The sequence below is a fragment of the Falco punctatus genome (genome assembly GCF_963210335.1).
Source record: "Falco punctatus genome assembly, chromosome: 6".
Lineage (NCBI taxonomy): Eukaryota > Metazoa > Chordata > Aves > Falconiformes > Falconidae > Falco > Falco punctatus.
The window spans coordinates 28,850,569-28,871,099 of NC_137585.1; the positions used below are offsets into that span (position 1 = coordinate 28,850,569).

Consider the following 20,531-nt stretch of genomic DNA (forward strand, 5'->3'; position numbering starts at 1 on the left):
GCCATACAAATGTGACATCGTGCCCAGGCAAATCTTGCCAGTCTACTGCCTCTCAGGATAGTGTTTTCCCTTTTTTTCCTTGATGGTGTGCTGTGTTGACATGCCACAGCCTCAAGCCCTGACGCGCTGTCCTAGGTATTTCTCTGTGCTCTATTGCTTATGTAAGATAGGACCAAAAGCACGTTAACAAAAATGGTGTACACATGTAGTTTTTTAAATCTCAAGTTAAGTTCCAACTACAGTATCTGTGTGCTCAGAGGACACATCGATGTGATGCGAAGGTGAGAAGCAACTTGCTGCCTCTGATGCAGTGCCCTCCTGTGTGAATTGCTAGGACCTCTGGAGGCATCACTTTGAATCTCTTAATGCTGCGGTAAAATGTGCTGCTCTGATGTAATGAATATAAAAGAAGTAGTTAGATTGTTGTTCTCATTCTTGCTAAGAACGAACAGGGCAGCTGTAGTATTGAGTGAGTGGACTAGTGTCCGTGCTGTATAGTGTCTTATTTAACTGAGTGAAAGCAGGTGCCTTGACTGTAGGCTTATACTTCCATCACGGTAAGCTGGATCGTGCTTGAAGCATCATGAAACTCTGGTAAGAAGGATTTAGGTATGAGCTAGAGTTAGGAGTACCATTTGAGTGGATCAAATTTTTCTGAAGGGAAGATGTAACTCTTAAGTGCTTGTGCAAGTGTTACCTCTCAGCTTTTATATTTTACCAGTAGGGGCAAATTCTAACTTTGTTTTGTTTTTTGAAAAACTCTGCTAGCATCGCCAATGAGAATGTACTGTGCATTCCACTTCCTGGCCCTTATTTGAGTGTGGAAATGACTTTATTGGCTAATGAAAAAACCATAAACCCTCCACTTGATAGAAGAATAAAGCTCTTTCCTCCTAGTTAGTTCTGGTACTGGATACTGAATAGACTTACTACTATGAGAGAGATCAAAATCTTGTATATCGGTGAAAGGAAGGTATCGGTTGGTGCCAGCTGGTGCCAGTGCTTGACCTGTTAATGTGAGGTGCCCTTGTACATGAGGTATCTTTGCAAGGAACACATAAGTGGTCTTTTCCCAAAAGTAGTTCCTTATGCTAAGGAATAGATCTGAGATAGCTCTACAATCCTGTTTGTTTGTTGCACTTCTGTGGTCTTGTGCCTTTTTTCTTCCCTTCCAACATGTGACTGTTAATGCATGTCTCTAGTTGGCTGAATCTTTGTCTTTCATAGGGTAGCACTGCATCTAAGTCTTTTTTTCCTTTGATGCTACACACAGTGTTAAGCCACGATGTTATGTGGGGAGGGGGACAGGGAAATGAGACAAAATAATGAAAAAGTAGTAAAAAATGGGAAAATAAAGCTTTAGCCTTTAAGTGTGGTTGGATGATCAGCAAAATGATTTTGAGCAAGTATCTTGTTTGTCTGGACTAAACTTACATGTAACAGGCACTCGTACATTTGCATCATGTAATTAAGAGTGAATTGCAATGCATTCCTTACTGCTCTTGGCACATGTGTGCTGAGAATGGAAGTGAACGCATCCCTGCAAGTATGTGATGTCAGTTCCCAATGCAAACTACATGGGAAATGACTAGGGAGTTGCTTGTGGACCATATAGCAACTTGAAGCAGGAAAGCCTCTATCTGCAGTTTTCCGCACCATCCCAGGGCAGTGCTAGTAAAATGTAATACGCTTTTCATAACCCATTAATAAATGTTTTGCATAGTCTATCTTTCTGTTGTGGTTTTTTTTTTTTTTTTTTGTACAGCTAATGGGGAATTTAGAGACATAAGTAGCAGACAAATGTGTTTTGTGTACTAGATTGTTGGTTAATGCAGTATAGTAAAATTCTGTTTCTTATAATGCCAACCTGAGGAAGCTGGACAAGTCTCTTTCCAGTGTGAGTGTGTCATTGCTCTGAGGCTCTGAGAAAATCCTTAGCTTTCTATGAAATTTGTGCAGCATGATACTTTGGAAAAAGGTTTTTGTTAGGAAATGTGCTCTACCCCTTAATATACTTGCCAGTGTCATGTATACCCTCATATATGTTTGGAAGAAAGACTGTAAAGTCCTGAACGATCATTGTTGGACATTTACTGACTGTATGCTAAGAGGCTGGGAGTAAAGCAGACACTTCCTTTTCAAAAATCTGTAGCAGACACAAAGTAACTGGACAGGACTCCGGTTTTCAGGCGTCTGAAACATCAGAACTGAGATTAGGAGATTTATTTTTTTTGTTCTCAGGGTATCTACAAAGGGAGTAAGCAGCATAGTAAGAAGAGTGTCTTCTAGGTGAAAAGCTGGATGGAGAGAGGACAGGAAAGTGAAGACAATGCAGAAGGAAATGGTTATTAGAACAAAGAATACTTGGAGAATGTTAATACTGCAAGAGTCTGGAGTTTTGAATTTGAACATTAATTTGTGAGTGAAAAAAGCCTCTGAACTAAAATATCTGTTGCAGTGACCAATCACTCTGAAGTGTGGAAGATCCAAGTTCTAATGCAGCTCATAGGCTTGCTGATGCAGACGCATGGTTGGGTTTTTTTTATTTGATAGAAACTACTTCATGGTGTGCAAAAAATAAGAAGTGATGATCAACATTAAATTTAAAATGTAGCTTTCTGTATCTTTCTCTGAACGGAATCTAACCTGGATCAGCTGTATCAAGCCCAATCTTAATTCTTGCATTTTCTGAAGATAAATTCACAGTTTGAGGTTGTCTTATGTAGCTGTATGGTTTGGATTGCTAAAAGTAAAAACTGTCTTTTTAAAGAAAGCTGACTCTGTATTTAAGTTGATGTACTACAAATTATAAGGTTGGAGAATTCTCACTCTTCAGGAAGCTTGATTATTTTTTCTTAGTATTTTTAGTTTTACTTAGTTTCATAGCCAGTGCTGTGTAATACAAACTGATAAATAATCCTTTCTGTAATTGAATTGTGAGAAAATGGCTTATACTTTGCATTCAGTGAATTATTGCAGTGGGTTTGCATGGCAAGGTTTTGGTAATGGTGGGGGGGCACAGAGGTGGCTTCTGTGAGGACATGCCAGAAGCTTCCCTCATGTCCAGTGGAGCCAATGCCAGCCGGCTCTGAGACAGACCTGCTGCTGGCCAAGGCTGAGCTAATCAGAAGGGGGGGGGGGGGGGGGGGGCGGAATGAACTGTGCCAGCCAAAGAGAGGAGTGAGACTGTGTGACAACTCTGCAGACACCAAGGTCAGTGAAGGAGGAGGGGGAGGAAGGGCTCCCCACACTGGAGCAGGTGGATGCCCAAAGGAGGCTGTGACCTGTGGGAATCCCACAGTGGAGCAGGTTTGCTGGCAGGACTTGTGACCCTGTGGGGAACCCGCTCTGGAGCGGTCTGTTCCTGAAGGACTGCACCCCGTGAAAGGGACCGATGCTCGAGCAGTTTGTGAAGAACTGCATGCAGCCTGTGGGAAGGACTCACCTTGGACGAGTTAATGGAGAACTGTCTCCTGTGGGAGAGACCTCATGATGGAGCAGGGGAAGAGTGTGAGGAGGAAGGAGTGGCAGAAACATGTGATGAACTGACCGTAACCCCCATTCCTCATTGCTCTGTGCCACTCAGGAGGAGGTGGTAGAGTAATTGGGAATTAAGTTAAGTCCAGGAAGAAGGGAGGGGTGGGGGGAAGGTGGTTTTTTTTTTTCTGATTTGAATTGTAATAAATTAATTTCCACAAGTTGAGTCTATTTTTCCCATGGTGGTGATTGCTGAGTGATCTACCTGTTCTTATCTTGACCCAGGAGCCTTTCGTTATATTTCTCTCCCCTGTCTGGTTGAGTTGGGGAGTGACAGAGTGGCTTTGGTGGGCACCTGGCACCCAGCCAGGGTCAAACCACCACAATTAATGAACTCAGTAAAGGCTCTTTATCTAGGAAACACTTGTGGTAAAGGATTGTTTTCGTGCTGAAGTATTTAAAGAAAAAACCTTTTGGCACTTTCAGATTATGTTAGCAGAGGTTGTAAAGAAAAGTGAATCACTGTTACCACTTTCAAACCAGAAAGGCAACAACTGTTAACTGTTACTTGTACTCCAAAAAGGCTGGTGGGTATGAGTCAGGTTGCAAATTTGAAGTCCTCACCAGTTCCTGAAATATTTAGAGAAATGGACAGTTCTGCTTATCTAAAAGAAACGGGTGCATTCATAGTCTGGGGTAGACTGTTATGTTCCTGTAGGAAGCACTGTTAAAAAAGGCAAAAGGTTGTGCTGTAATGTAAGCTCACTGTATGTATTTATTCTCTAATGTCAGGAACAGGGACCAGACTGAAAATAATCTTGTTGATGTCTGAGCACCCTAACCAGAAGACTGTGTTTGGGTCACATTACATTCTATTCTGGGCCTTTATTTCTTGTATTCTTTTCTGCAGAGTAAGAGGCTGTAAGTGGAGGAGATAAAGTGACCTTACATAAAAACTAACACGGTGGGTGAACATTGCCTTGAGATGCATGAGCTTGAACTCCCACAACCTGAATAAGCACTGCTGCTGTCTCACTTGGAAAAACAAAATAACTTCTCCCTTCCTGACTATTTTTTAATGCCCAGTATTTTGAAAGCATGGCAGTGGTGCTTGCCTTCTGGCTTGGATGCCAGGGAACGGGGAACATGCTGGCTGGGTGCACAGGGCAAGCAGTATAGATGGTGCTTTTGGAATTTTCGTGTCAAGTGGTGAGGTGCCAGGTGAGTGTAGGTACCGCAGTGGTTAGCTGTCTGTCTTCTGAATTCAGGTAGGCTTTAGGCGCCAGCATCCTTATTTGGATATTGCCCTGATACCCTTGTATAGATGTATCCATTCCCCTCCCCCCCCCATGTTCTTGCAGTTCTTCCCCTCATTGTTCTGTACTCTGGATTTGAAAGTGGTTGTTCTTTACAACTGTTTATTCCAAGGCTGCCTCCTGTTGTACTTGCTGTTTTAATTAATCCACTTGGTATCAGTTGGTGTGGAACAATAGTCCTCTGGTAGTCTTATTTTTGGTTTAAACTACATTTATAACAGTGTAGTGACATACCCAAATTAATCTAGAATATTTTGATTTAATAAATAACTTTCACAGAACTATTAAGGTTGAAAGGGATCTTTTAAGATCATCTAGTCCACTTTGTCTGCTCAAGCAGGGTCAGATGGAGCAGGCTGCTTAGGACTGTGTCCAGTTGTGTTCTGAATATCTCCACAGATGGACACTCTGCAACCTCTCTGGGCAACTTCTTCCAATGTTTGACCACTCTAGCAGCTAAAAAAATAATACATATTTGTTTTCCTTGTATTTAGATGGATTTCATATGCTTTAATCTGAGGCCATTGCCTTTTGTCCTGTCACTGGGCACTGCTGAGCAAAGTCTTATCACCTTTCCCCTCCCATCAGAGGAATTTTATACACATTGATATTTGCACACATTGGTAAGATTCCCCCTGCAATTTCAGCTCTCCAGGCTGAAGGATCACAGCTCTCTCAGGCTCTCCTCATCTGAAAGACTCTTTAGTCCCTTAATCATTTTAGTGGCACTTGGCTGGACTTGCTTGGTGTGTCCATGTCTCTTCTACTGGGGATCCCAGAACTGAAGCTTGTACTCCAGGTGTGGCCTCGCCACTGTTGAGTAGAGGGGAATGATCACCTCCCTTGACTGAATTCGGACAGGCTTTTCCTGACAAGGCCCAGGAGGCTGCTGGATGCCTTTGCCACAAGGTTGCATTGCTGGGTGATGATGAGCTTGTTCACCAGGGCTACAAGGTCCTTCTCCTGCAGAGCTGCATTCCAGCCAGTTGGCCTCCAGCATGTAGTGGTGCAGATTACCCTTGCAGACAAAGCCTAAAACCAGTAATAATGTGTACTTTCACTCTTGAATTGCAAATACATCATTTACTTAGCTTATATCAAAACACTTTCATATAATCACTTGTAGTATTAACACTCAAAATAAAACACTTGGATGTGTTGCTCTTTGGCAGACTTCCTGTCTTCTCTCATAGAAACAATTAAGCAAAACTTGAATCGGAAAGTTTGTCTCAAAGAATTAATTTTGTGGTTTTCACAGTAAGTAAACCATAATGCATCCTGTAATTTTTACAGAACTGGTAGATGTCTGTGCTCATTTCCAGGGGACCTTTTGCAGTAGGTCCTCTGCTTCCTGCTTCATACTTTGCTTGTGCGTTTCTTTGAGCTTTCTTGTTGTTGGTATTTTGCCCACTATGAAAAAGACACTGTAAGAGAGCTATGTATACATACACTAGAGTGATAGAGAGATAAAATCTTTTTCCCCCCACCTAAAAGCTGTGGAGCTGAGTAGCACAGACAATGAAGTAAAGATTGCCTCTACAAGTGTTTGTGTGTAAAGTCTAGAATAAAAGATGTGGATTTGTGCTTTTGCAAATAATTTAGACGGCTCCATATAGCTTATGATAGAGTAAACCTGGTTTCAGTAGCTTGGATCTGAACTTTTTGGAGTTTTAGATTAAAATCAGAATGTCACATTATATCCAGAATAAAAATGATTTCTGCAGATAAAATTCAATCTTAGTGCTGATGTAACTAAACCCCCCAAACTCTGTTTAGATTTGTTCTGCACTATTGAAGTTTCCATGTGGTCTGAAAATTACTGTGCTTCATTAATTCCATCTGAAGAGTATTGAACAGTTGGATTTCTGTAGATGGAATAATGTGTAAAAGTAACTTCTTGGTATGTTATGGATTGCATGGACAGTTTTGGCTAGTCTGACCCTCTGGACCTCTGCAAACAGCTGAGAATCCAATAACGATCTCTAAATGATGAGCATTATCTAGTTGACTGAAGGAGCTTATTCTGCTTACTGCTTTGCCAGCCAGTCAGTGTAACATCTGATATTTAAACTCATTATCTGTGTATCTGAAACAGTTTGCTTGTATCATAGCTTAAATAGAAGTTAATGTAATCAGCTACTCCATCTGTGTTTGAAATGAGGATGGCGAGATAGAGATGATGAGACAGTTTGCTCTCAGATTTCTTCAAAAATGAAGCATCTGTCTCTACTTGCTGTTGACTGCAAGTCTATTTACCTTACAAGAAGTAAGGTATTTCAAAGCTATAGGAGCCATCATGTATTATTTTATGTTGTGGTTAGAAGATGGCTAAAAAGTTCTTAGTAAAGTTCGAAAAATACTGTAGGCTGGAGGGGGAATTACACCGTTGAGAAGCAGAGGAATTTAAAAAAAAAGTCTTTGATTACTAATTTTTTTTCTTTATAGGAGAACTAATTTAATTATTTGAATTTTTAAGGCAATAAAAGGTTCATTTCAGATACAGCTGCAGAGACTGAATGCTACCGTGAGTGTTAAGGCTACTTAGGAGGCGCCAGGAGGTCTTTAAAACCAACCTGGTTCAGAAATTTTTAGACCAGTTGGGTGATAAACTGTATTTGGTATAGAGAGCCAAGTAAAAGGTGTGTAAAGTAGGCAAAGACCAAGTTTGCTGTTGCTGCAGTCAGTAAAAGCAGCAGATAGTAGCATGCAGTAACCCAGGATTAAGGGATTTGCAGCAATGGAGTCTTAAGGTTGTGCTAATACTTGTTACTGGTGCTACAGTGTGGGAGACAGAAGAGGGTATTGCCTGATGTTGTTAGCAGAAAGTCATATTTTCAAATCATGCCTGACAATTTTCCAATGAAGTGACACAGTTTAAAAACAATCGTTAGCTTCCTAATCAATCCTCTCAGACTGAGAAGCCACATGGGTTTGTTACTGTTCGCCTCAAAACCTTTTTTTTCTCACTGTGCTTGAAGACAAGACAGATCTGATGGTGTGTACTGACAGTATTACTCAGGATGTCGAAAGCTTTACAGACTGTGCATTGCATAAAATAACACAGTACCAGTAGTGCTTGTCATGCTTCGTGATCTTTCTAAACAGCTCATCTTTATTAGGCAACCTGATCTTTCTAAACAGCTCATCTTTATTAGGCAACCGGAATAACCAGCTAGTACTCTCTGTAGGAAGCTGCAGTCCATGCCCTTTGTTGACGAGCAGTCAACACTTCTAGCTATTGAGAAGGGAATGGAACTGCTGAAGACATACCAACAAATTCCCAAATGAATTAAACCCAGCTTTTAATATACAGTGCAGGTCATCTAAAAGAGGTGGTTGGCCTAATACCTAATATTAAAGAGATGCTTGTTCCGTAAGAATATTATAATAAATGTTTTTGGGCTTTTTTTTTTGTGAGACTTGGCTGTAAGTAATTCTGGAATTTGGAGACTGCTGTGAGTGAGTATGCAAGAGCTGTTAGTGAGTTTTTTTCTATTCAGTGTCTAAAAATTAAACCCCAAATGTTGAGTCTTGTTTCCCTAAAAGCTGATGTAAAGGGATATTTCTTTTACTAAGAGCAGGTAAATATCTTCACGCTTCACAATGGTCATCACATTTTTCTTCAAACTTAGGAGGTGGGAATCTAGCTGAAAATTTGTCCTTCTGATCTTGTCCTGCTTTATGGAAATCCATGTTTGCTGTGGTTTGGAAATGTAGCTTTCAGACTGTTGGGGTTACTTGCTTGTTTTTTGGATCTGTTACAGTTACTGCTGTACTTCAGTGAATTACCTGCTGGAAATTGTGTCTTGTAGGCAAATAACATACTGATGGTGGCATGAAGTCATATATCTGCCTGGTACATGCCTCAGCTACTTTTATAGCTGGAGCTACAGGTAACTGGTCTCAAGGAACCGGTAAAACTAAACACTTCATCTAAGAAGGGTTGGGATACCTAGGGAGAGTCAGACTAAGACCACCTTAAATGCTGTTTCGTCTAAAGAACCTTGCTTCACCTACAGCATCTGGTGCCAATGAATGCATGTTTGACTTAGTAATGTCTCTTTCCATGTTGTGCAGGGTATAGGATTAAATTCTAGCAAGTTTTTCAGGTGCAGGGAGGGTTGTTCCTCGCAATCTAATTGGTAAGCTATTGGCAATTTATCCATTAGGTTGAAGTAGTTCTGAGTATTAGTGAGTGATGAAGGTGAAGTTCAACAGTTAGGCCCGAGCAGGTCTAATGCCTTCCCTTGTCGGAAGGGGCAGTCCTACTTCTCTTATCCCTCTCTCCAGGTGACATAGTCCCTCTCCCCCTCATGGATTGGCTCGGATAGTTGTCCAACTGTGCTGTAAGCTAACTTGGTAAACAGGCAAAAAACTGGCTAAGGTAGTTTCTGTCAGATAAGCAAGTGAAAACAGGTTGCTTTGTAACCAGGCAAGTACCAGGGCCACTGCAGGATGGGGAAATGGAGTGCTTGCTTGGAAGGGAATGAGTAACCTGCCTCTTCCAGTGGCTGCAAGCTGTTTGATCAACACAAGCTATGTCATGTCATTGCTTCTTAAGATCTGCTTGTCATTTTGAGTTGAACCTCAGTTTCTCTTCATAGGCTGTGTGTTTGTGATTCAGGTGATTTCTCTCTTCTTTCCTCCCCTTCCAATGCCCTCTCAGAAACAAGTAACTGTTATGTCTGTTCTGTGTACAGAAGGCCCTTGTTACCTAATAGGAAACTGCACTGGAACTAGAACTGAAATTCACGTTGGCTGTGGTCAGAGGATGTGAGATACTAGTAATTCTTAAAACCACATCATATGCAATGTTTCATTAGGATGGCTAGAGACAGAATGATAATTAACAGGAGTCTGTGTGCAAGTTGGCACTGAGGAAGATTAAGACAAGAAACTAAAAAAGTTGCAGCAAGCAAGTATGTGTAGACTGTATCTCTCATTTAAATTTCATTTTTTTTAATGTCTTCATTCAGAAAAAGGGGCGGCCTTCATCTGCTGTATTACAGTTGTCATAGCTGCTTTATTCCTGAATGAGTGAAGGTTTAATAATTGTATACCAACTTCCCTTTTCCATCCTGTTGTTATCTCTGTAGCAGAGCTTAGCTTATTTCTTCCTCTCTTTCTGCTTGGGAAATAATGGTGGTGATTTTGGATCATAGTGTGTCCTTGGGTAGAATGCAACCACACACAGGCACTCAGTTAATATGCCTTTTTCAAGATAGCTATGGCAGCCCTTTTAAACAAGTTGAAGATTTTGTGGTTTTGTGTTTTGGGTTTTTTGTTTGTTTTTCTTGTCATAGAATCAAGGCAGTGTTGGTTCTGCCTTTAAAACCTCTGTGGTTTCAAGGTATTATTTTTAACGTACCTTTTTTTTTTTTTTTTTTTACTTCTTGTAAGTTTTGGATATTTTTTTTTCTTTCCTCATTGCTAAGCATGATTAGAATAACCCTGTCGGGGAACTGAAATAAAGCAAATTATGTACATAGGATGCAATTATTTGTCAGAACCTTTTACTAGGTTCTGGAATATCTTAGTGGGGAAGACATAAACCTCCATTGGCTTGAACTCTTGAGGAGAAGATAAAAAAGACTTAATGGAAAAACTTTCTTTAAAGATGTAGAAATTCTAACCTTTGTTGTCAATGTATAGGGAGATAGTTGATTTCTGTCTTTTCTCTTCCCCTTCCAGTGCCCTCTCTCTTTGAATCAAATAACTAGTGTGTGTATTTTTCTGTGTATGTAAGGCCCGTGCTACCTAATGGGAAAACAAAGCTGTTACAGACTTTGCTTTATAACCAGAACTAAAATTCATGTTCGCTGTGGCCAGATAAATTGGGACTCCAGTATTGCTAGAATTACTTGAAATCCAATGTTAATCCTTTTTTCTGCATCAGTGTGGGAACAACAGGATAGCTCTCATTTATTTCAACATGCTTCTAGCAGTTGCAACTCCACTAAGACACAGTGCCTGAAGTAAGATTGGGCTCTTGTTTCTCCTCTTCTTTGGTGTGTCAGTCTGGCCATACTGGGAAAATGAATAGAGGAAGATGGGAATCTGAACTGCTACAGAGAATCTTTCTGAATTCCCGAACGGGGTCCTTTGCTTCATATATGAAGGGTTACGGTGATTATTGGGTTTAAAGTGCTAAAAAATTTTCTTCAGGTCAATTTGATGCACTTTCTTTTTTTCTTCTTTCCTATAAATCTTACGTCTTGATTCACTTGCTGGTATCATCCTGGTTTCTCTCATAGGTTTCACACTGAAATAAGGCGTTCAGCTATCGTTGCTGTTTTTAAAATGAATTTCTCTTTCTGACATGCTGTTTAGTTTTGAAGTCTGCTGTAGTTTTCTCTAAATATTATTTTCCTGATCTTCTTAAGGCAGCCTATTTTACTAAAATGTACACGAGAAGTTCTAGGCTCCTTCAGACCTTCATTTCTGTAATACAATGATTTTAAAAGGACACGGACAAAAATTAATTGTAAATACTCTTAAAGCATCTTGATGCAATCAGTCTGGTTGGGAAGAATAAGTAGAAATCTCAGTTGGCATAGGAAGGAGGGAGAAATTGGCTGTGTGCTTACTAGATGACACTAAACAGAAGGAATATGTCAGAAGTACTTTGGTAATGTTAACTTGGCCTTGTCAGGAAATCATCATTAGGAAAAGTACTTCTCATAAAACTGCTACACGTAATCCATGATGGTCAACGCTATTATGAAATGTTGGACTGTGTGTCTCTTCCTAACAGTCTTACATCGTAGTGAAGAGGTTGTTTGACTTCAGTGTGTATTTTTGCATGTAAAGCTCTTTGGATTTGCTGAGTATGTCCTTCTTTTGACTGCAGTTTGAAAAGTCATTTTACTTTTTTGATTAAATTCCTAATAGTTACATTATATCTTTGTATCAAAAATCAGCTCTCCACACAATCTTTTCATCAACGTAGATGACTAGAAGTAAGATTATGCTGATTATACCAAATACTCAGTTGTCAAAGTATTTTGTAAAAGCAATGGTCCTTTCTCTGTTAATTTTTTTTCTAGCAATTTCAATAAATTGAACTGACTGTACTTAAAATCCAGATCTTAGAAAAAAGCATATGCTCAGTTCCAAAAACATACCAACTAATTTTCAGACTGGATTAGAATTACAGAGTGGAAGAATTGGTGTACAGATAATGTATGTCAGTGTTGTTTCCCTGAGATTTTAGGTACCCTCGTGATCATGCTGAACACATGGCTACATCCGTAACTGCAGGTAGAAGGTTTTGTTGTATCTGTAACTGAACATTTGTCATTATGTAACTTCATAGCTTTGTTCCATTGATCATAATTTTCCTATTAGGTTTCTGCTTTTCAGAATCCATTCTGTGGAGTTGAGCTTTCTCTGACTAGATGTCATTTACTGATTTTTTTTTTTTTTTTTTTTTTTTTTTTGGTCTGTGCTTTGAGGAGTGTAAAGCACTGTTACCTGAGAAGTCATGTATACTGATTTTCTTTCTCAATGGAAGAACGTGTGTGACTATTGCTATTGAAAGTGTCTTCTGTAAGGACAGCGCTAGTATAGCTATCAAACTTTAGATTTTATTTCTGAAGGTCCAGGAAGTCTGAGTCTTTGGAATGCCCTTTGGAAATCAAAATAGATCATGTACCTGTCTGTGTGTTTTGTGTTACTGCAATACCTCATTTCAGATAAATGTTACATAATGCAGAAGAAACGGAGTTCAATTACCTTAAAAAGTGTAAACCTGTGTAATGAACATTTACATTTTTACTGTGCAATGTAATTGTTAATCTAAAGTAGACTAAGATCTCTTAGGCCTTTGGAAGTGTCAGAAGAGATGCCTCTGAGCAATCAAGGATCAGAGTTTTATGTGTATTATGCAGCATCGTTATTCTCGAGATTAAGTGCGTTGTAGGATGATGCAATATTGAATAAGCTTGTGTATTTTGAGAGTTGGTCTTACATGTAGTTTTTCTGTCCTTAAGAACTTGGTTGATGGAACCTTTGTGAGTACGTACTAAAGCTACGTATACTGTTGGGTTACTATCCATATATTCTGTACAAATCTAAAAAATGTGGTGGTTTTTTTTTTCTGGAGAAAATTGATAGCTCTGAGAGAGGGGTATATTTGCTACAGATAACTATTATTCTGTTTTTCTATTTCTAAAAATATTTTTTAAAAGTGTATTTATGCATGCTATTTGAGTTGTGTTTATGCCAGTCAAAGGTATTTCATTTTGGAAAGTGAATGTGGTGGAATCAAAAGCTCAAAATATTTTTATGTTGGATGTTTTTTTCTGTAATTTATTTTAAGGCATTATGGTCTATATCTAGTGTATAGAAATTTGTCGGTTACTTAAAATTATTTAACTGCCAAAGTAAATCCTTGTAAACCTAAACTTACTAGTATTGTGATTCCAGAATTGTTACCATGTTTGTCACAGTAAGACTAAGAAATAGATGGTGGTTTCCTGTACTTTTTTGTGGTGGTTTTTTTTCTTTTTTTTTCAGTTTTATTCCTTTGGTGTAACTGCATGTATTTTGAAGAGGGAAAACCAAAAATCTAGCTGGCACTTGAGGTTCAGGTTTTTAAAGCTCACTACACTTACTTTAAGTTTTAGACTTTCCTTCAAATAAACTTCATTGTATAGCTGTTTTTGTGCTACGGGATGGTATGTAGTATGTTAACAGTATTGTCACACTATGACTTTGTCTTTCTATTCCTAATTAAATGTTTTAATATTGTCCCTGAATGAGTGGCAGATGTGGCGATTTGGTTGTGGCAGTGCCATCTTTAGTACTTCCATTGTCTTAACCTGTAAAAATATGCCTACTTGGCATCCTTTTCCCACTTGGAAATAATAGGCTTGATTTAAGGAATTCTTGTTAGTCATTTAAATTTGCCGAACTGACTTCCTACCCCATGCTTTTTTCTGCATTCTTGGAATGAAGTAGGAGAAGCTGTTCTTTGCATAACTTGCAAGCTTGCTAATTAATTTTGACAATAAATGCAATAGTATTTTGTTATGTTCAAATGGATCGGGACTGAAAGTAGCAACTGCAGACCTTGTTATAGGTAAACTGAGAAGTTTGCTGTAATACTCACCTACTACTTAGTTATTTGCTCACTATATTAATAGACATCTCTCTCAGCTATGATGATTTGAAATTCACTAATAAGGCCTGACACTAGAAAGGCAAGTGCCAGTCTCTTTCTTGTATGTGTGTATTGTTGGCATATGATTGCTGAACAGGCATTTCTTTTCTATTTTTCAGCAATATTTTTTAGAAAGACAGAATCGTGTAGAGATGGAATAACAGAATATTTTAAAGTATTGTGTCTTGAAAATAACATGTTATATATTTGGTGAATAACTGCACATAACTGTAACATACACCATTTTATTTATTTTTCATTTATAGGAATCTTATTTTTAAGGTTGCTAAAGCCTATCTGAAAAAGTGAGTTGAGTGGTAGTTAGTATTTTTTCCTTTGGATCAGCTTGTTGAACTGGCTTGTCACGTGGCTCCCTGTTGTTTTTAGATCTGGTGAGAGAAACAATGGAAATGTATAGTCAGACAGTTGGAGGAAGGAGAGTGGGGCTTCTCTTCAGCAGCAACAGCTACACTCTGTGTAGTATGGTGTGAAGTACCCTGCAGGAGTGACTTCAGGTTTTGGACAGTTAAGGCTGTCCAGTTACTAGTGAATCTTTGCTGCCTCTAGAATTGATTTGCTTGTTTCTTCATCCCTTTTAATACACAGTAGGGGCTCGCTATGTATATATATCTTCTCAGCTGTTCTCTGGATAACTGGAAATTGAAGAAGGATTTTGGGGGTCTGCCCTATGAGGTAATAGGAAACACGCCTATACCCCTAGTAATTGTAGCCCTGCATTTGTAGTAACAGGGAATATGCGCTAATAGCCCTAGTATTTTTCCACTATTCCAGGATTTTTGTTGACTTTTTTTCCCCACTGGATGTCAAGACATAGTTTTTTTCTCCTTTTACGGATAAAGCCTGCAGTGCTCTTTGAGGCATAGCAAGGAAAGATTGTGGGTGCTGATGCAAGGGTGGACTTGAAGAAGAGGATGCGCTGAATTCCTCTGCAAAAATGGGATAGCAGAGAAAGAAAAAGAATAACCATAGTGTTTATTCAGGGAGAATATGGGGGGATTTTGGAAAATGTATTTTTCAGTAATTTTGTAGCTTGGAAAAGATGCAAGGTATTTTGCCTAATTACACATGCTAGCAAGAGTCCTGAACCTGCATTTTTGCTGTGCAGTGACAACAGAAAAAGTCAGACTGTTCAGGTCAGACTGTGGAAAACCAGGAGGTCTTTGGGCCTGAACTCCATGTAACAAACTTTAAAAAAACCCAACTTTGCCTTAATTTTAAGCTGTAAATAAATACCTAATTGTAAAATAATATCTATCTGACAATATCCTTTGAAGAAGTAGAAGACATTCCTGTGGTGGCTAGTCATGTTTCTTCACCTGCTACGTTGAGGCCTATAGGTACAAAGTGTCATGCTGGTGTTGAGAGAAGTGGAAGCTACTGTGGGAAGCTTCATAAGAAGTATAATTGCATCTAGAAAGAAGAGTCTGTTAGATTGTTTTCCACATGCTACTGAAAAAGATGAAAAAGGAGCTTAAGGAATTGAAGTGATGGGGGGAAAGGAGCAGAAGATGGAATGCAAGAGGATGGCATCTTGTGTATGGCCCAGCTTCTTGACAAATCAACTCATTTTTTCGATGTTGAGGATGATCCATCTGTTTTCTGCAGTCCTTTCATTAGATCGTTGAGAATTGCTTACATTTCTAAATTTTCAAAATGTATATTTTCAGTATGCCTTTTATACAGGAAGTATCAGAAATTTGCTAGTAGGAATATCTTGCCAACAGTTGATAATCTGGCCTGTTAGGTTTTTTTCAGCTGTGACAGTTGGAGAAATGGGCATCCAAACTTTACTCCTCACTTGACTTTTTGTAGTTCTATGTGTGCAATCATTCCTGTTTATACTTGGAATTTTATTTAATGGTAGAGTATATACACTACTTGTTTTAATAAGATAAATTGCTTTTCAAGTGGTCATGTCCCTTTAAGAACACTGAAAATAAGGCCTTGAATCAAGAGTGCTTTGGAATTTTTTCTTAAACCAGGATTTTTTCAGTCATACCAACAGAGGCGGTTATGCAATCTCTACACATTATGATCATGCTTGATAACATCAGAAGTAGTGAAGAGAAAAAGCCAGACTGGATGGAAAGCAAGCAGGTATTTGATCTGGAAGGTGCAGCAGCCTGCGTGGTGACTGACATGGGTCCAATAGCTGTTCACAACGTCATGCTGCTGTAGGAGAGAAGAGGTGCCAGGTGCCTCAGGCGGCTTAGTAATGTACAGCCAGTGCAGTCTTCAGGGATAATGCTTCCTGTAAATGTTTTGGACTTTTGAAAACTCCTTGTGCAAGGCATTTCAGCATAATTGTGAAGTACTTGTTGAATCTGCCATACTGAATTATCTGTACTTGTCTCTTAAATTCTAAACTTATAGCAATACTGCAGTAGAGAGCAGTCTCTGCAGGATTATTTTTTTTCCCTGTGAAAGAAATCTTATTTTTCCTTTACAGAAAAGCAGAGGTCCACAGTATCTATCAGATATGTTAGACAGTCCTCTTCTGATTGATTTGATTTACACTCACTCCTTTTACATAGCTACAAATGTAATAATGAAATGGAAAGTTGAGACTAAATCAAAACATTTGCCTTCTAGTGAGACTTAAATCTGGAGAACAGGTTCCCTGAACTTTGAGTAGCAAGGGATTTCTTCAGTTGCCAGGGATAGGCATGTTCTTGTATATGAAAAAACGTAGCACTGCCCTGATTCTTCTGCTACCTTTTGCTGACCTTGCCTTGATATTAGACACCTTGGGGAAGTTGTGAAGGCCTGACCACTCAGAGACTGCTATCACGGAGTCTATTTTAAACTAGATTTTTCTACCTTGCTGCTGCTTCTAAAACCATTTCAAGTAAAATTGGGCCTGTTCAGGCCTTTCACTTTCATGAACAGAATGAGAGAGGTATTTTTTGCAGAGTCTCCTCTCCCACAGTTGTTGCTTATTATTATTGTATTTCATTTTTTATTTTGTAATACTGTAAACTTTTCACCATTCCTGAGGATTGGTCTACAGCCTCCCTGTGGGAGATGAGCAATTCAGAAAATATGTAGTGCATACTAAAGTAATTTCAACCCAGATGGATGGTAAGGTGAAGGGTAATAATGATATTACATTCAGGAAAACAATGGTGGGTTGGGAGCACTACCGTATTTGAGTATGTTAATGCTTTCCAGGCCCTCTGCTACCTCTTGGTGACCTTGCTTTGATGTTTGAGGTCTGAAGTTGCACTTACCACAGTAATTGATCGCTTGCTAGTAGCCACAGTGATTAATGTCAGATTCATCTATGTACGTTGGAGAAAACAACTCAGGAAAGTGACTTGTGATGTTGCTGTACGTGATTGATATGCTCTGTGGCATCCTTGGCAAGGCTTGTTCTTGCAGGTGCTGGCACTTCATTTGCTTTTTGCATCAGTCAGGTATCTGCTGCTAGGTTCTTCCAACATCTCCCAGTTAGTGTTTTGCCTTTCCAGTTAGGTCTGAGTTTAGAGCATAAATAGTAGCCTCAAAACATTTGCTTTCTTTATTGAATGGCTATTCCCGCTATTCTAATACTATTCCAGTGTTGCCTGCTGTTTCTGTACAGGAAATCCCATGTGCCTTCATGAAAGGTTTTGGAATTAATCAAGTCGGAGAAAGTGTTTAGTACTTACCAGAATTTCTGCCTTCTTTTCAGACTATGTTTAACATTCTGTAAGAGACAATAAAATTAACTTTCTTAAACAGAATATGACAAAGAGTTGTCAAAACTGAAGGTATTTTTACTGTACTTTGATAAAAAGGTCTTACTGTTAGTCAGCAAGATAATCTATCAGGCTGATGATGAACATCTCAGATGATAAACACCAAGAAAAAGGGAAGGGAGTAAGTGAAGTTTTCCCATGGAGCACTGTGTTTCATTGAGTAATTGTGCAAACTTGATCAAGATACAGTTGGAACATGAATATCTGTAGCTGTTCAAACCCCAGAAATTTAGTTAAAATAATGGGATTCCTAAGGATGTATAAAACAGCCTTCTCATTTGGGGCTTTTAGAGTGTACATTTAAAAACAGTTTTCTTATAACACATAGGATTCTGAGTCACTCATAAATTCTATAAAAAGAGAACACAAGCAGAAGGAAATCGGACACGCATTTTTAAAGACTGCTTCTGCCTTTTTGTTTTTGTGTCAGCTGAATTTTCATGTAATAACAATTGCTCTGGGTCTGATCTTAAAACAGATACTAAATATTGCAAGAACTGTGATGAGCTGAGGCAGCTGAGTTTTGTGTTCAGATTTTAAAATAGTATGTATATAAAGAAGCTATGTAATTTCTAAATCCCATGTGGTATGTAGTGAATGGAGAAGTAGAACCAGCTGAATCAGTTTACAGAGAATTTGGAATGGTGTACTTCTCATTGATGGTTACGCGGGAGATGCTCTTCAATTTGAGATTTGATTTGCTCATTGGTGCGGTTTGAATGCTAGACTGTTTAGTGTGTTGTTTTGGCAGCATGTACTGACACTGGAGTGTGTCAGCAGTTTTGGCACTAGGCTGCTAAGGAAAAGACTTCATCTAGCTGGATCATTTCAAAGCTTCAGTATTCAAGCAGTCATTTGATATGAAATGGGTTACGTGAATGGAGTACTGTTCAAGTTCTCATGTTACTAGAATGCATTGAATGTAAATACCTGATTTTGATGTAAGTCTTCAGTGTTATAGTCTTGCTTCTGTATTATAAAGTCAAGAATTTTGTAAGTGTCAGTGAACTTTGGAGAGAAAGAACTCTGCTGGATTTCAGATTCTACCAGCAAGTAAGGATTACTTTTTCTTTTGAGAACTTTGTGCAAAAGCACATCTTCTCCAATTAAGTTCTAGTGTTTCAGCTTCTAAGAAAATGTACTTAATTTTGACTTTAAAATTGTGTTACTTAGTCAGATAGCAGTATAGGTGCTTTGTTATGACTGTTACAAAGATCTTCAACTTTAATCCCACTTTGTTTTATCTGGGAAAAAATGTACACTGGGAAAATATTACATCTCTCAAGTGCTCTTTGAAATACTTGTTGCTTTTTTTAAAATAAAAACAATTCTACGGAGTGCTTTGTGTAGCTTACATAGCCTAGTACTAGTAGTATAAAGATTTCAGGAATAGTATGAAAGTATTCCTCATTGGTTTGTCTTGGGAGGTAGGAGTCAGTAAAGTGCTTTTTGTAGGATAGAAGAAAAGAAGAAACAAGAAAAAATTCCATAATTTCTATAAATTGATTTAAATTGTTTTTTTTTTTTAAATCGTACCTTTCATAACGAGAATTGCTTGAATGATTTTGCATAAAGTTTCCTGTAATTAGGATCAAAGCTGGGGTTGAGGGGTAATGGTTTGTACTGTGAACTTGCTTTAAAAAAAATTGATTCTTGTTTCCTTTTTATGACGTGTGGGTTTTTTTTTTTTTTTTTTTTGTTTTTTGTTTTTTTTTTTTTGTTTTTGTTTTTGTTTAATGGTATTCTCTGGTGACAAACAAATTATTACTCAAAATCTATGTGGCATCCCAGTAGTTGAGACAATTTGGTATCTCGTTACAATTTTGTAGACTATGCATGTTCTGGTAAAAACTTAAGATTTAATTATTTTTTAGTTTGAAAAGTAAATCTGGCATGCATTCTTACTAACATTTAAAAAATATTATTCCAGCTGTGTTGGGGTAGAGGAGCACCATGCTGTTGACATTGATCTATACCATTGTCCCAACTGTGCAATTCTCCATGGACCTTCTCTAAGTAAGTATGGGTTATTAAAATTTTATTTTACACTTTAAGTCTGTTTTATCTCCAGGTAAATTTGAAAAAGACTGTTCAAAAGAATATTCAAGATCTTGTTTATTATTTAGAAGTTACTAGTTCTACATGACTAACTCTGAGCTGATAAAAACCCAAAGAATTCACCCTGAAAGGTTTATCTGGAGATGTAGATAGAATAAAATATAAGCCACTGTTACACATTAGAGAAGTCAAAGTGCACAGAGCTATAATAAAACAATCTGGACTTGACAGAGAGTGAGAGAATTAAAATTAGGGAATAATTCTTAAAAAAAACTAAACCAAAACAAGAAAAATGCAAAAAATGGCTTAAAGTTCCTGTATGTTAATCATCAAAATTCTAATACTTAGGAAGGCAACTCTGAGAAAACATGGAAGTTTGTTGTCTTGCCTTTCTTGATGATTGTGGGCTACATGCCGCAACAGTCCAGTGCAACCTGAGAATATGAACTTCCCGTGGGTGTTCTTTCTTCCCCGCCCCATCCCGTTTGCATCCTTGAGAATTACACAGCTCTGAATTTCAGGTTTCAGATTTATAAAGAAGTTTCCACCAAGGTCCTAATGCAATTTTATGAATTGCCAGAAGAGCCTGTGAAACAGAGCAGCAAGAGACACCTCTTCTCTGGTTCTCGGTTCAGTAAATCAATTTGCTGTAGAGATATGCAGTGGAAAGATGGAATAGTTTTTTGTCTTTTTGTAACTACTGAAAGGATACTGCTTTATCCAACTCTCTGGATTTTCCCCCATGACTTCTCAAAA

At 38.4% G+C, this 20,531-nt stretch overlaps 1 protein-coding gene across 7 annotated transcripts in view; it reads left to right on the top strand.

Annotated features, from left to right (window-relative positions):
• The window catches only part of KDM7A (lysine demethylase 7A), a 98,810-nt gene that overhangs the window by 37,408 nt on the left and 40,871 nt on the right, over window positions 1–20,531 (top strand). For all 7 annotated transcript variants that reach the window (XM_080391261.1, XM_080391258.1, XM_080391257.1 and 4 more), the window contains one exon: window positions 19,648–19,733. In XM_080391261.1, coding sequence (XP_080247387.1) covers window positions 19,648–19,733 — 86 coding nt within the window. The remainder of the gene's footprint in view (window positions 1–19,647; window positions 19,734–20,531) is intronic.